Raw genomic sequence first — 17,599 nt, forward strand, 5'->3', positions numbered from 1 at the left:
ACTAAACTATTACATCATAATCCCTACCCTAATTCTCATCAAGCCTCACACTGAGTACCTACCTTAAAGCAGATGCCAAACCCTCAGTAAATACCCCAATGTTGCTGCCTCTTCCCATTTCGCTATTCTTCTTACTACCACCACCACTACCCCGTGACCTTCCCCACCCTGTAAATGTTACCAACTCTAAAAGTGGCAGTACTCTGCTCTCCTGTTATGAGTAACAGGTTATTTTTTTGTGGTAGTTTCCAGAAGCCAACTTTCCACAGCACCAAATGTCTATTACTAAAAAGTTAGTTCAGGGCTAGAGATTTAGCTCAGTGTTCTGCAGCCTGTCTCACAAGCGCAAGGACCTGAGTTTGATCCCCGGTACCAAAAAAAAAGTTAGTTCAGCTGGGCATGGTAGAGCGTTCCTGCAATCCCAGCATTCTGGGAGGCTGAGGTAAGAGGTTCATAATTTCCAGCCCTCCTCGGGCAACTTAGAAAAAACTTGTCTCAAAATAAAAGATAAAAAGTGCTGGGGATATAGCTCAGTATAAAGGCCCTGGGTTCAATCCCCCAGTACTGCAAAGAATAAAAAAAAAAAAAAAAAAAAAAAAAAAAAATTAGTTCAGCAAGCTGGGTGTGACACATGCTTATAATCCCAGCACTTGGAGCCTGAGGTGGGAGGACTGCAAATTCAAACCCAATCTGGGCAATCTAGCAAGACCTTGTCTCAACGTTTAAAAAAAATGAGGGTGTGCTGGGAATGTAGCTTGCTGCAAAGGCCATAGGTTTGATCCCTCACTCCCCAGTACAGACCAAAAAAAAAACTGACTCACTTATTAAATTTCTAAATACCAAATAAAGAGATTACCAATAACACAGAGGTCATAATATCAAAGATGACTTCTAAGCAAGTTGAGAAATAGATTACAGACAAGACTAATAATCTAAGAATGTATGACAAAATAGGATAGGGAAAAATTCTATGATATACAAAACAATTTAACAGTGAAAAGAAACATCCACCAAGAGTAAATGCATAAGCATTCCTTTACTATAAGTCATTTAAAGCACCTAGAAGACCACAGACATCTTTATGTAGAAATAGTTGGAAAGAAAAGGTTAAGCATTTAAAATATGTCAAAGATTGGGAGGAACTGAAGAATTCAAATTTTAAGATCTAAATGTGAAAAAGGTTACCACATGTACTGGAAGATGTGGACGAACTTCCTTAAAACCTTATTGTGATAAAGACTTTTCTATTTCCAAACGCAGGAACACAAAAAGGAAAAATTGTATCACCATAGAAAAATGAAAAGTTTTGCATAAAAACAAAGTTTTGTAAACACATACAAAAACACAATATAAAAAACTGTAACACATATCACATATAAAAGGCTAATCTTACTACAAGAACCCTGAAACCAAGAAAAAAAAGGCACAATAGAAATAAAAAGGTCATGAGAGTTCAGTGAAGGGAGAAAAGAGTGAAATGTCCTTTAAACATATGAAAAAATACCCATCACTGATAAAGTGAAAAACATAATAGCCTGAGTTACATTAGTCCTGTTCTGTCAAACTGGCAAAATTCCCCAAGTCTGACATGTTGTTCAGCTGCTCAGGCTAGGGGAAAATAGGCCTTCAATACATTCAGGTAGTAGTATAAATGCAATTTAGCAATACCTACCAGAACTATCAGGGTATTTATCTTTTATTTTTTCTTTTTGGGGGGTACCGGGGATCAAACTCGGGTCCTTGAGCATGCGAGGCAGGAGGCGGAACCACTGAGCTAAATCCCTGGACCCCTATCTTTTTTTAAAAATAACATTTAAAGTAGTTTTAGGTTTACAAAAAAAACAGAAACAGAATTTTCTTATATAACAGTTTCTGCTCTTAAGATCTGACATTACTGCGGTAATTTGTCACAGTTAATGAAACAGCACAGATATTATTAACAAAGGTACATGTTTTATTTATATTTCCTCAGTTTCTACCCTCATGTACTTTCTGCTCCAGGAGTCTATGCAGTTTACATTATACTGCAATAATCACGTCTCCATAGGTTCCTCTCAGCTGTGATAGTCTCCCTGACCTCCCTGTTTTTGATGACCTGCACAGTTTTGAGGAGTACTATTAAAGCACTTTGTAGAAAATTCTTCAGTTGGGATTTGTCTGATATTTTTTCATGATTAGGCTGGGGTTATGATTTTTGGAAAGGAAGACCACAGAGGTGAAGTGCTTTTCATCATGTCATACTTGCAACATGATTTATAGTTGATGCTCACTTTGACCACATTACCAAGGTAGTTTCTTCTTTTTTGAGACAAGATCTCACTATGTAGTCCCGGCTGGCCTCGAACTCACAGTGATCCTCCTGCCTCAGTCTCCCGAGCACTGGGAATACAGGCATGTGCTACTACACTTGGTTTTTCACGTTTCTTCTATGTCTAGTTATTCTTTTCTCTATTTTCCACACTATACTCTTTGAAAAGAAGTGACTTTGTGCAACATACACTTAAGGAATGAGAAGTTATGTGATACTTCATTGAGGACAGTGTATCTACATAAATTATTTAGTAATCTTCTGCAGATTTGTCCATTCTTCACCATTTATGTATTTAGTCAAACGTTTATATGAATATGAACCCATGGGTATTACTTTATACTTTGGATTACAACCCAGTACTACTTCATTTTGTTACTTAAAGTTTTCCAGTATTGGCCTCTGGAGTTCTTTCAGTTGGCTTCAGTATCCCTTTCAATATCCCTTCAACATACCCCACTCATCGTTTTTGTTTGAATATTCCTTACATTCCAACATTACTGATATTCCAGGCTCATCTTATATTTGTATTTCCTGCCCCAGTCCTAGAACAGGCCATTTCTCAAAAACAGCCTGGTTCCTTTAACTGGGGAATGGCACTGGAAACTAAAATCTGAGTACTAAGTAAGATTATTGCTGCTGTGGTGTCTGCTTCTGGGCCCTCTTGACTGATACAGCAAGGAAAATTTTCAGAATCCAAACACATTCACTTGTTCAGGGACACATTTAATACACAGGCAGATGGATGGATTCACTTGGTACTGTAGAGGCAAAAGATAAGAAACAATCCAGAGTCCACACAGGATCAAACAACTAAACTATGCTATAGCCACATAATGAAATTTTATTTATTTACTTATTTTTTGCAGTCCTGGGGATTAAATCAGGGCCTCTAGGGGCCAGGGATTTAGCTCAGTGGCACCACACCTGCCTCACAAGCACAAGGTCCTGAGTTCGATCCCAGTACCAAAAAAAAAAAAATCAGGGCCTCTGCACTGAGCTACATCCCCAGCATTTTTCATTTTGAGATAGAGTCTAAGTTGTCCAGGCTGGCCTCAACTTTGTGATCCTCCAGCCTCCACCTCCCAAAGTACTGGGATTCCATATAATGAAATTCTATGTAACTATCCAAAAGAAAGATCTTCGTAGCCTGGCCATGGTAGCACATGCCTGTAATCCCAAGACTCTGAGTGATGAAGGCAGAGGATCCCAAGTTTGAGCCCAGCCTAGGCAACTGAGCAAGACCCTGTCTTTAAAAAAGGTGGGGTGAGGTAGTAGCTCAGCACCAAGCCCTGCCAAGTACTGGGGGAAGAAGGAAAAAGAGAAGGGGGATGGGGGAGGAAGAGAAATAAATCTAGAAACAGAAATACCTCCTGAATCAAATATATATTTGTTTATACTTTCAAAAAGAAGCATAGAAAGTATAGTATAAGCAAGATACTAAAGGAAATGTTTACCTTTAAGAGGTATGGGAGCAAAACAGGAAGGAGAGAGCGATAGAGGAAACAAGACTTCTCTGTTAAAAATATTAGGTTTAACTTTTTAAAAGAACTTCCAAAGCAGAAAGAGCTGAAGAGTTCAAATGCTAAGGGAAAAAAAATGTTAAGGAAGAGTAAATACCATGAAACAAGGTAGCTCTGACTTAAGGACAGTTATATACACAAAAAATGCAATTTTTTATGCCACAAGGGGCAGTTTTTAATATAAAAAGTTATGAAATACACAATTTGGTCCCATATTTCTTTTTCAATGGTATATAGGCATACAGGAATAAAAACATAAGTTCAAAATTTCATCTTACTTAGGAATACTGATTCCAAAAGCCAACTCATATGTATATGTCTAAAATTTATCTACCTTAAGGCAAAAATTTCACCCAATACTAGAGCAACCTACGTGCCATCAAGCATGTGGACAGTCCTCCCACTGGAGGTATATGTACAAATAATGAAAGTTAATTTTGCAAAAATTGAGCTGCAAAATCAAGCTAAGTAAACAACATAGGTTTTTTTTTAAAAAAGAATATACTTGCACCACAATGCCAAGGTTTTTTTGTTTTTGCTTTTCAGCATGCATATTCATTTCATTTTATGGACTAAAAACTATGATAAACCCGTGACTGGAAATAAATCTAAAAATACCTTAAATATCTTTTTAGCACTGAATTGTTTTAAACACGACATGCCACCGCCAAGATTCATGTATTGAGGACACTATCTAATTAACAATGAATCCACTGATAAGTTCCATAGCTGAACATTAGGTGGGGGGGCCTAGCTGGAAGAAGTACATCACTGGCCCCCAATGCCCTTCCTGGTTGTCAAGAGTTGAATGAGTAGCTTTTCTCTGCCACATCCTTCAGCCGTGATGCTTCTGCCTTGGAGCAGACTGAAACTATGATCCAAAAATGAGCATTTCCTCCTTTTTTCTCAGGTACTTGGTCACAGCAATGAAGAGCTAATACAAACAACTCGCTCAGAATTCACTAAGTGATAAACATTTCCTATCTTACACATTTTGTATAGTTCAACTTTTTAATGTATTAAAACTTATTCAATGGAGTTTAAATTTAATTTTGACAAGCTGTCCTAATGTACCGCCATTTATAGAAAACAAACACTACCACTGGATTTTTTAGCATTCCATCCCAGTGGAGGCAATGTAGTATAGTGATCTGAATGCTTAAACTGGAATCTCAGGGTCATGACAATGATAGGACCTTGATATAATTACTTAACCTAAGGCCTTTGTTTCCTCATTTGAAAACAGTTATACCTGTATAGTGCCTAGGCAGAGATGGTAAACCTTTTAGAGCTTTTGAAGATACAAAAGGCCCACTGAGACACATGGGTCATAGGTTTGCAACCACTGGCCTAGTAGAAGAGATAATTTATGGTAACTTCTTTCACATACTTTATATTATGCATCAAATGTCTGAGCACCCCACACACAAATTTATGTTGAATCTCTAACCTCCCACTGTGATGGTTATTAGAGGTGAGCCTTAGGGAGGTAATTAGGTTTAGTTTAGGTACCAAGGGTGAGCAGTCTAATGAGATTTATGTCCTTAAAAGGCAAAGAGAAAGATCTCTCCTTTTTTCCTCCCTTTTCCTCTCCCTCTCACTCTTCCCCTCCACCTGCAGACACCAGGAGACTGAGTCAGGAGGCAACAATCTGCAAACCAAGAAGAGGGCTCTCCCCAGCTCTCAACCAAGCTGGTACCCTAATCTCTGACTTCTGGACTCAAGGAATAGTGAGAAAATATATTTTTTGTTTTTCAAGCCACCCAGTCTACAGTAGTTTGTTTTGGCAGCCCAACTAGTCCAAGATGTTATATCGAAAAATATTTTTAAAATGAGACTTTGGAAGACAAGATTAATTTTCACACCATCCCAATATGCCATTAATCTATAAATCTACCTCCTCAAATACAGTATTCACTACAGCAAAACACAGCATCATTACATATACTAGTAGGTGTCTACTGATTTCCCAAAATGGCCAATAGGGAGAGCAAAATAGGTTAGGAACAGAAAGCTACACTCAGTACATGTCATTTTTTGTTTTGTTTTGAAGTTACACTCAATGCATGTTTATGGTCCTCGGCAATTTCTCTTTCCAGGTCAGCATTGTGCAAACATCGATAGTAAACACCAACTAGCTATACATACTGTGAGCAAAAGAATAACAAATAATCTACTAATGACAATAAGAATTCTTAAAATCGAGTCTAACTGGCCCTATCTCCACTAGTTCAAAAAAATGGCAACATTACAGGTTGAATGCTAGTTTGCTATATCAAGTTTTCTAATAAAACCAGTTTTTAAACTTCACAAATGCAATATAAAGCATCTTTTAAATGCCATAAATCTATTGCTTACCTTCAGCATTTAAATGCAAAACTCTACAATGACTTTATAAAATGCACTTCATTTCCTATTTTAAAAGGTAAGCAAAAATTACCATTTAAAATTCAAAAGAACCTAAAATTATTCTTCCTTTTCATGTGTGAAAGAGACAATCTGTAAAATAAATACCCTAGAGAATACTTTTATAAGTTGGATTTAACACAGAATAGCTGTTTTTTTCCAATGCAGCAATCAATTCGTTAAGTAATTATCTACCCTGAAAGTATAAAAGCTATGTAGAAGAATGCCAGGACACGATGCAATAATTTTATAAAAACTATCAAACAGCAATAAAGATTTAAAATGCAATACCTTTTAAATATTCACCACTGTAAGAAAATGGGCAAAAAATGTGTGTTTACAGATAACTTTTAATATTAAGAGACATCAGATTCACTTTTGAATAGCTTATTCAGTTACCATGATAGCCTCTACTGTTGACAATAAAACGTTCGAACTATTTCTCATTTAGTACTATTTTACCAATGAAAGGAAATGTACTGCTGAAAATAAGAGGAAAAACAAGCTTTGACAAAGCAAATGATTTTTTTTTTTTTGGTACCGGGGATCAAACTCAGGTCCTTGTGCTTTCGAGGCAGGCGGTGGAACCACTGAGCTAAATCCCCAGCCCAGCAAATGATTTTATATGCCATCTCTTCCCACTATAATTGTGAGACTGAACCATTGTCTGATAAATATATTGACAGACATATGTCAAAATCTGCTGGGTCAACACAGCTACCCTATGCTATAGAATAAATGGAATTTAAATTTTGTTGTAAAACCAATGAGCTATTACAAAGAGAGTAAGTATACAAAGCTACCATACACATTGAATCTATTTGTTCAATTCCATTTTTCCTTACTATGTATCTCTTTTGTCCCTCTGGTTACCAGAGTACATAGGACAGGCTACATAATTTTAAATACTAAACACCAAAAATCACTTTGTGGGCCTGAATCCAAGGATTAGAATAAACTGCGAATTTTATTAAATCTTGCAGTAATAGGCCAATTAAGACATTAACAAGAGCTAGTTCTACATTTACTTTTTTCTTATGATAAAAGTAAAGTGAAAATACGTAAAAATATGAGAAAAACATTTTTTAATCATCAATAAATCCTGCCACCCAGAAATCTTTATTTTTTGGGGAGACTGCCTTCCAGTGACACACACCTTGATGTTCTAAGCAGACACTAATAAATATACAGTTAAAAAAAATCAATGTCCCCTCAATATGGCCCTTTGACAAATGTTATCTAAAACACCGATTAATAACATAACCAGTTAATTTCACAAAGGTCTCTAAAATGTTTTAAGTAGTGGGGGGGCAGGGAGTCTCGAAAACCTGAGAGTGGTCTGGAAACTGCAATCTCTTCATTTTTCCCGTGTCAACACTTCAGTGGCAACAAGCAGCATCAGTACTACAGTGCAACCAACACTGATGTTCCTACATCAAACAGGCTTTACTTCCATTTTCTTCCCGTTCATATTTCAGCTATGTTGTTATTTTCATTGTAAGTAATAAATTATATTGCACAGTAATTTTAAAAGAGCTTAAATTCATAGACACCAATTTTTTTCCTTTGGAAACAGCATTCAAACTGTTAGTGCTTCTAGCCTATGGAAGGTTTACTAGATGAAAGGATAACATTCATTACATTCCAGTGTTCTTCCATAGCATTAAAAATTAAAAAGTAAAAGCATATTCCTTAAATACAATCATAGTTTTCTCTTTTGCTCCAACCCATTGTTTATGGAAGTATGCAGACATTAAAATTACAAAGACTGAAACTGCTTCATTAACAGAGCAGCAGCTCAACGTTTAATAAATAAGCCAGCTCAGACTCATAGAACAAAAAATCAGCGCTATTACCACGAGCAATTTTCCCCCCTAAAATTGAGTTTAGCCTTGTATCTAACTTCCAGGAAGGTTTAGGTCAACTCAAGAAATCAAAGGTCTCAAATCCCATTCATTTTCTTCTGCCCAATAGCTAACGAAGTCAAAACACGGTGACTCTCGTTTGTTACTTTTTCTTGCACAAATGTATTTAAAAAGAAATCCTTCAACAAAGAATCAAAAAGATAAAGAGTAAAATTTGGGGCAAGAATTGTGTGTCTTTAAAACAAGCATTTCCTGGTAAGTGACAGGTCTGGTCGTGAGGAATGCACTTTGCTGACCATAGAAACGGCCAAGACTCAAAATTTGTAACTGCTGTACGTAGATATTGAATTTGGCTAAGAGGCGATAAAACACGACCAAGCCTTCGATGGACATATTAACATTAAGGAGAGGCGCGGCGGATTTCAGTTAAATGCTTCTGCCATTTTTGCAGAAGAAAAGCTAATTGTCAATGGCCATGTGACATTATAGATCCCAGAAAGGAAAGGGTGGGAGGAAGAGCAGAGTTCAAGGCAGTTCAAGGCAGTTCAGGGTCAGAACAAGCTCAGGCATCCTGTCATTAGCCCAACGTTCCCAAAGCTGAAGACAAAATACTGCTTACCCGAAAAGGAGTGGGGAAAAAAGTGGGGGGCGGGGGTCAACAGGGGAAAGCAGGGCCAAGTCAATGTGGCAGTGTGGGGGTGACGGGAGGAAACCTGGAGCTATCCAGCGGAGTTGGGGAGCAGAAGCTTGGGGACAGAAACGCTAAGAACAGAGGCACACCGGGCACCGCCCCCCCCCCCCCCCCGCGCGCCGCCGCCGGTTCTCTGGGTTTCCCACACCCTCCTCCCCCGCTCCGGACCAACACCCCGGGCGTGACCCGCCGACGGGAGGCCGCCCCGGATCTTTGTCTCGCGCGCCCCACGCGCGGGCTCTGCCGCCGACCCCCGCCCGCGCAGCCTCCCGGTCTCCCAGGAGCCGCGAGCGCCGCGGCCGCCTCCCGCCGCCCCGCGCCCCTTCCTTCCCTCCGGGCCGCCCCACCCCGCCGAGGGCACCTTTGTGTCTCCGGGGACTTTCCGCCTCTTCCCCTCCTCCGCCTCCTCGCGGGACCCCGGGGCGGCCGCAGGCACCCGGGCCCAGCGACCGCGCCGCGCCACCCAGCCCCGGAAATGCCCTGCGGTGACAGCCGCCCGCGAGCCCCCGCACTCCACTTCCCGGCCCGCCGCCCTCCGTCCCGCGCACGCTCGGCCCCGGACTCTGCGGGAGACGGGGACGGCGCAGCTCGCTCGCCGGCCGCCAACTCACCGGCAAGTGCGGGCGGCGAGTCCCGGCGGGCGGGCGTGAAGGGAAGCGGCCCCGCGACGCGCGCGGAGCCCGGATGCAGGTCCCGGCCTCGGGCGGCCTCCCCGCCGCCGCCTTCCGGGCTGCCGAGGCGCGGAGCTGCGAGGCCCGCGGCGCCTCACGCGGTGCCGAGCCCCCCAGTCAACATGGCTCCCGGTCCGCCGGGCCGCGCGCTCTGCCCCGCCGAGAAGCCGCGGCGGCGGGCGGCCCCGAGGAGGCGGGCAGGCGGGCAGGCGGGCGCGGGTGCCTTCTGCTCTGCTGCGGGCTGACCCGTGAGGCGCTGAGGAGACGGCGGGCGGGCGCTCTCACTCGCTCCGTGCTCGTCGCGTTCTCGCTTGCGGCTGCAGATTGACGCCTCCGCCTGTTCCCCGGAGGAGACCGAGCGAGCGAGCGAAAAAAAAGACTTAGGGAAACGCTCAGACGAGCGGCGGCGGAGAAAGGCGACCAGCCGCGGGAGCGCCCCCACCCTGCCAGAGCCGCTCCCGGGGGCAGCGCGACCCCTGCTGGCGACGGCCGAGGAGGCGGGGCCTGGGTGGCGGGGCGGGGCCTGGGCATCCCCAGGAAACCCCCAACCCGCGGAGGGCCGGGGTCGGGGCCTGGCTGCTGCGGCTGCGCGAGGGGCGCGGAGACCCCGGGAGCGGGAAGGCGACGCCGTACCTGTCCACGCGGCTGGGAAGGAGAGTCTCTGAATAATGCAGCCCCTTGGCCTTCTCCCAGCAAAACCGAAACTCTTGCTTGAATGATCCAAATCGTTATTGTACAGAGTGGCAATGCCATGGTCCTCTTGGCTTTCTGGTGTCAAAAGTCCCGCAGGCTGAGCGCCGCCGGGTCTGTTCTCGCGTGTGAGCGGACGGTCTAGTTTAGCTCCCATTCCTGTCAGTGGCGCGTGGTGACTTAAACTACCATGTCTTTATGTATACTTATGTTCTTGGCAACAGGCTAGCTCCTTAAGGTCTAGCAGCGATGAAAGATGACAGCGTAACAAACAAACAAACCAAAAAAGACGTGAGCTTGTGAGAGGGGAAATTGGAGTTGCTCAGAGAACATAAGGCCTACTGTTGTCTGTCGAGGGTTAGGTTTTGTTTTCTTGGGGGAGGCGGGCAAGAGGTTGGCCCAGTTTCTGTAAATGTTTTTACTTTTTTCTTTCCCAGGGGCTAAAAGCTAGTTCAGGAATGAACAGCAGAGTGAAAGTGAAGACAAACTAAAGTCATACTGACCCACTTTTTTTTTTTTCCACAAATAAGGGTAGAAGCATAAAGTAAAAGCAATCTTAAAGCCCTAGAAGGAGACACTGTAATAAGAGTATTGAAAGAAAAAAATAGGAACCGGATAAAGACAGCCTAAATAAGAAAAAAAAAACCTTTAACCACATGAAAGAGCTGTGAAGTGAGATATAAAATGTTTTACCATTGTAATACCCAGAAAGGGGGAGGGGGGCTTGCTAAGACCCTCTCACTAAGTCTGCAAGAAGCCCAGGCTGGGCTTGACTTTTCAGTCCTCCTCCTTCAGCCTCCCACGGTGGTGGGATTACAGGTGTGTGTGCTGTGCAGTTTCGAGTCCTGTTATGTCCTAAGGACTTTCAACAACTGTCTTCTTCGAGGATCCTTTTCTCTTGAAAATACTCCCTGCTGACTTTTTTCTCTTACTTTGCTGGGCAAAGTTGAATGCCATGTACTGTAATATCCAAAGATCATACTTAATCAGGCTTCTCCCATGCCTCTCAAGTTACATTAGCTACAGTTGTGCTGTACTACACATATTTAACACCTGTTTATCATGGAAGAATGCAAAAGTATATAACAAGCTTTCCTATAGAACAAGCGTGCTTTTTAAAAAGCACACTTGGCATTTTTTAGATTTGTTCAAGCCAAATAATTTTATAATATAGCATAAATTTCACAGTTCTTTTTAAATTGGAAAAATGTTTCACAAGATCTACTTATATACCAAGCATTTTTACATGTTTATCTTTTTGGGTTCCCTTAGTAAACATTCAAAAATCACCAAAACAGAGTCTACAGAACTGTATTGAGTTTCAGCATTGATAATCTCACCTTCATATCATTAGATGGGAATTTCTCCTTTAGAAATCAAAATAGTGTTCAGACTGCCTCATCCAAAGCTGCTAAAGAGCATTCGCTCTGCTCCTACCATAATATAGATTTGATGGTCAGAACTTAGATGATTATTTTATTGACCTATTTGTTCTTTCAGTAAGAAAATACTAATTGTACATCATGTGTCAGGGACTCTGCTAGATGTTGAAGATGTAGGTGTGAATATGACAGACAAGGTACTGCCCTTACAGAACTGTTCTAGTGGTGAAAACAAGCAATAAATATGTGAACTACTTAAGAAACTCGTTAGAATTCATAATCCGTAAGAGGTTTTTGAAGACAATGAAACTGTAATGGAAAAGGAAGGAGGGAAGTCCGCAGGGTTACTTTAGATGGTAATAGCAGGAGAGGCCTAATTATCAGGGCTAAAGCCATGGGATCTTTCTTTGTATCATTCAGTAAATTATTTGATCAAGCAAAGGTCACACAAATCAATGGATGGGGCATTTCATTAGCTTTCAAAATTGATTTTAAATTCACACATAATATTTTGGGTATGTTGGTTGGTCTTATAACTAGGTTGCAATATAGGTGCTTTTTCCATTGTAAAATACAGTTAAGTTACAGGGTTATGTATTTAGAGTACTCCCCAAATTGTGGTTGATAAATATTCCCGAGTGCTTGGTGAAGAGGGGTTCAGGAAGAATTCCGAGTCAAAATCCACTTGGGAAATGCCACATACTTTATCTCCCTTCTGGAAAAGTCACATTTACATATTTAAAGCTCTGAGAAGAAAAACAATTTTCTTCCCAGTGACATCAGTGTATCCCAGAATGCTTTCACCATTAGCACACTGCATCGTATGTAGGGCACGTATGAAAAAATCAAGGAGAGAATTTGAAGGTCATTAAACCTTGGACAGAGCAAGTAAAAGGGGATGGAGCCCAAGAGTTTTTGCCATGATTCATACTCTGAGTGTGACATTGCCTGGGAACAAATATGAAACATACTCAGATAAGATATGGAAAAGAAACATGTTGGTTTTCAGTTGCTGTACTTGAGTGGTTTTCAAACTGTCATCCTGGAGTCAGCAACAGCGCCATCACCAGGAAGTTTCTTAGGAGAACAATTTCTCAGGTCCCGAACTAGAGGCTCAGTGTGAGGCCCAGCGAACTGTATTACCAAGTTCTCTAATTCCACTACAGAATAAAGTTTGAGAGTCACTGCTCTCCATAACATCAGCATATAACATGTATCTACTTACAAAACGAATTCCCACATCTCTGAATGCCTGAATTGTTTAAAATCTTCAAGGAAATTAGCTACCTGACCAAATTGGGAAAACTCGTTTTTGTCTAGATCCATTCCCTATTTTGTGAGAATGCATCACAGAGAAAAATCTGTTTTGTTTTTGCTTTTGCTTTTTTGTTTTGTTTTTTGCAATAAGAGTGAAGCAAATAAAGCTAAGGGTAGCAATCAACTATCTTCTCCCTAAAATCACTGGAGCAAAATAATTTTGTACTTGGTAAAAATGCAACTGTGAGAAAAGAGGATTTTGTCAAAGGATTTTTTAAAACCTGCTTTGAAAACAAACTAGCTTTACCCTACATTTATAAATGTATGTATGTATGTGTGTGTGTGTGTGTATATATATATATATATATATATATATATAGTACCAGGCTGACACCTGGAAAACGTCTGCGTACCTTGCATAATGACATAGTTTTAGACAACCTCTTAAAGGTTAACTGTGGAGTTTACAGATCGACTTAAAATCATTAACATAATATCTCCATGGACTTAAAAGTTGAGGATTTGGAGATGGAAATATCATCCCTATTTACCTGTAAAATTTCAAATTTGGACTACTGTGTTTAATTCTAGAGGACTGATGACATCTGAAATATTTTTTTCAGGCCATCAAGCTATAAAAAGTTTTCCAGACTGTGATGTCATGTGTCCTTATGAGGAAAATGAATCCAGGAGCCAAACACAGTCTTGACAGTTAGGGAGGATATAATTTTTAAACATTTTGTTTTAAAATGAAATTGTTCTCTAAGGCTGACAAGTACTTAGAGTGTTAAATCTCCAGACTATCTAGTAAGGCTCCATCTAAGGCTTTATAAGAGACCAAGGAGGGAGTAAACAGGTCTTCCTTCCTTCCTTCCTCCCTTCCTTCCTTCCTTCCTCCCTTCCTTCTTCCTTCCTTTCCTTAATTAGATTGATTTTCTTGGGGGGGGGCACTGAGACAGGGTCTCACTATAGTTCAGGCCAGTTTTGAACTCACTGTGTAGTCCAGGCTGGCCTCAAACTGACAGTGATCCTCCTGCCTCGGTCTCTTGAGCACTGGAATTACAGGTGTGCCGCACTATTCCCGGCCAACTGATGTTCTTTTCACTCAGATAAAAGAAGTGGACTCTTAATAAAATTGAATACACTTAAAGCTTATTTGAGCTTCCTGAAAAAAATGAAGCCACCTTTGAAGATTTAACAAATTCCTTCCTTTTAGAAATACATTGTTGAAAACTACAATCTGGGGCAGTCCGTGGAGGTTTTCCCTGGTTAGGCGTGTTAACAAGAACAGGCAATTGGCCATATTCCCAAAGGCAAATGATCCATTGAGCACTGACCTTTTTTATTTCCTTTGAAAGAAGGGAGGGAATAGCAGTGGTCTCACAGTTTGTCATCTTTGAAATCTGGCCTAGTGATTTGCCTGCAGGTCAGGTGATCAGACTGACTTACAGTTTTCTCATCTTTTTTTTATGTATAACTTTATTATCATTCACTAAACACACCTATACAAAAATTAAAATTATTCAAAGAAAAGCAATGCAAGGGAAAAAATTATAATAATATTCAAATATAATAGAACTCAATCAAAGCAAAACTGAAAACTACTTAAACATTTTTCCATATAATTTTAAAACAAAATCTCAAGTATTAACAAGACGTCAGAAGATGTGATTTGTTTAAGAAAGATTTTCAAAACCAGTATTGAATCAACAGTGGTCTGGAGAAAAAACTTCTAATTAACTAGTAGACTCCACATAGGTCAAATTTTTTTAAATTTAAATTTCAATAGTCATGTGACATGTAATGGAAATATAATCTGAGAAATATGTTATTAGGCAATTTCATCCGTGTGTATCTCAAAGTACCACACAGAGTGGCAACTTTGAAGTGCAAATTGAAAAGGTATACCTCAATCATCTGTGATGGCCCCTTGATATTATCCAAATACTCAGTTAAACACAAGATACATGAGGCTACCCCTGGCATAGCAGCACACTGATTTACAATAAACTCTTTTATATAAGCAGGATTATGCTCTAAAGGATGAAAAGCACAGCATGTTATGATGAGTACATAAAAACAGTACTTTATCTGTTAGGCAGAAGGGCAAGTTTTCAGTAAAAGAACTTTGCCTTGCCCAAGCCAACACCATTTTAGAACTGATTTGACTCATGGGGAGGAGACTAGAGCAAGTACTTGGTATTCAGACATTGGAAAAATGGAAAAATAAGTGAGGAAGAAGAGAAAGGACAAGACAGACATGGCGAAAGCAAGAGAAGAATTGAGCCTTATAAACATAATTTTATTTTAGCAATAAAGAAGCTGCAGATGTTAACAATGTTAAACTTCATATAATAAATAGAAAGAAAGAATAGAAAAAAATGTAAACCCAAGCAGGTCATGGGTGTAGCCCTGGAGCAATATTACACAGTAATTGGGCTTTGCAATCCTTTGCGTTGGATGGGAGTTCTAGCGTTGCCACTGTGAGGTGTTGGTAGGTTACTTAACCGAGAATTTCCTTGCATATACACTAAGGGTTATAATATCCCTGTCAGGTTGTAAGGATTAAAGGAAATAATGAATGTAATACGCTTCATGGCAACTTCTTCTGTTATAAAGACCGGAACAGCAGCACAGATAACTTATACTGAAAGGGGATTTTGTTGTGTACATTACTGAAAAGACCAAGGGTAGTGTAGGCTTCAGCAACATCTTAGCCAACACCCACAGCATAGCATCATGACCTGGTTTCTCTCCTTCAGCCTTTGCCAGTCTTGGGTCATCCAGCCACTAGGCCAAGACATGGCTGCAATACCTGTAGCTGTGTTCTTCCAGGTTCCACTCTCAAAGACAAGAAGAAGCAACATCCCCAGAAGCACAAACCATAGCTCTAATTAGCTCAGCTTGAGTTACTGATGATCACTGTGGCCAAGGCAGTAGAATGGTTGATAAGGGCCTGGACATGTTCTTCACCCTTTTACCTGGATCACATGTGCTGAGCCTGGGAAAAGTGGGTCCCCCAAACAAAAGGTGTTCTTACCAAAAGTAGTAGAGTAGATGCAGAGTATTCCACTAATGAAAATGCCAAAAGCCAGAGGTAAATGGGTTTTAACATCAGCTAGATCCAGGAAGCCTGCCTCAGAACATGGTTGCTCTGTCTCTCTTCTGGGCTGCAGGCCATGTGCCATTCTTTACCAGTTCCCTAACAGGTCTAGAATCATACTGTTAGTTCCCACAATGCTTTGGGGATTTGTTGCCCATGTGTTAAAGGCTTGGTTGGGAGGTGGTAGAGCCTATTGGCAGGAAGTTAGGTCACTGTGAGCACACCCTTGAAGGGGACACTGGGACTCAGCTTCTGCTCCCTCTTGCTTCCCAGAAGCCATAGGATGAACAGAATTTCTCTGCCATGTGTTCCTGCTATGAAGTATTGGGCTGCCTCAGGCCTAAAGCAACAGGACCAAGCAATCATGGGCTAACACCTTTGAAACTATAAGCCAAAATAAACCTTTTCTCCTTTTAAGTTATCTCAGGTATTTTGTCACAATAACAAAAAGCTGGCTAATACAGTTCCCTGATTGGCCCAAACTGGGTCATGTGTCCACCCTGTAATCAGAAGGATCCCACCAGCGCAGATGGAATAGGAAAGATGCAAATGTCAAAATGACATCATAGGTGTACACCTAATGTGAAAATTTATCAAATTGAATACTTACATATACTTTGCTATATGTAATCCTACCCAAATACTACTACTAAAAAAGAGAGAATAGAAGAAAAACACTGTGCTGTCTAATGACATTTGAAACTATCATCAGACCTGTCTGTACAGCCCTGAATTTTCCAACACTGTTGAAAATGCAGAGTTTCTCTAAATCTATATGGAAGTCACACCACTTAATCCATAGGAGGTTTCTAGTCACAGGGCTAAAGAAGAAGCCAAGAAAAGGTATGACTATTAGTATATTTTTCGTGACAAATTTTCATAGTACAAAAGAGTGTAGGGTGGGCCGTTGCAAGTGAGATACACCTGAAAGCTACTTGCCCCATATAAAATATTGACCTGATAAGTCCAGGACATCCTGTTAAAGCAGATTATAGTATACAATAAATGTCAGCTCTCTTCTCCCTCTACCTCCTCAATATGGAAAAAATCTGGGAATTTTGAAATATTGCTCATCTCATGTATTGCATTGAGCTACATGTAATATAAATATTTCTTCTTTTTATACCCCTGATCTGAAATGTAGATCAGCTGTGCAATTGACGATGCCTTCCCTTGAGGTAAGGACATGCTTATCATTGGCTGGCTATGAGATCACAAAATTGTTTTCCAGAGCTCATACCAATTACTTATTCTCAAATTATAGTTTCATTGGAAAGTATCAAGAGTGTTAAACATTTCAGTATTATCCTTTTGTATTAGCGACTTTCTTGTCACTAGGACAAAATACCAGGCACCTGAAACTTAAAAAGGAGAGGTTTGGGCTGAGGATTTAGCTCAGTGGTTCTGTCGCTTGCCTCGAAAGCACAAGGACCCGAGTTCGATCCCTGGTACCAAAAAAAAAAAAAAGGAGAGGTTTATTTGTCTCACGGTTTCCAGTGGGTTCAGTCCATGGTTTGTTGATTCCAATCCAGAAACAACATGGTGGAAGAGCCTGGCAGAGGACAGCTGCTCCTTCTGTGGCAGCCAGAAAGCAGAAATAAGAGGAGCCAGGGACAAGAACACACCCTTCCAGGTCACACCCAGTGACCCTCTTTTTCTGACCAGGCCCCAGCTCCCATTGTGAGACATTTGGGGGACATTTT

At 40.9% G+C, this 17,599-nt stretch overlaps 1 protein-coding gene across 4 annotated transcripts in view; it reads right to left on the reverse strand.

Annotated features, from left to right (window-relative positions):
* Cdk17 (cyclin dependent kinase 17) overlaps positions 1-10,351 on the reverse strand; it is an 88,025-nt gene extending 77,674 nt beyond the window's left edge. The window contains exon 1 of one of the 4 annotated variants that reach the window (XM_021258445.2): positions 10,098-10,351. In XM_021258445.2, coding sequence (XP_021114104.1) covers positions 10,098-10,311 — 214 coding nt within the window. In that variant the 5' untranslated portion in view covers positions 10,312-10,351. Of the gene's footprint in view, positions 1-9,154; positions 9,285-9,404; positions 9,537-10,097 lie in introns of those variants that run through there. The other 3 variants (XM_021258446.2, XM_004844901.4, XM_013072283.3) reach the window with 3 other exon arrangements.
* Positions 10,352-17,599: the final 7,248 nt, after the last annotated feature.

Source organism: Heterocephalus glaber, unplaced genomic scaffold (assembly GCF_053883595.1).
Source record: "Heterocephalus glaber isolate CG9 unplaced genomic scaffold, H.glaber_assembly_v1.0 deba00001572, whole genome shotgun sequence".
In the NCBI taxonomy this organism is placed as follows: Eukaryota; Metazoa; Chordata; class Mammalia; order Rodentia; family Bathyergidae; genus Heterocephalus; species Heterocephalus glaber.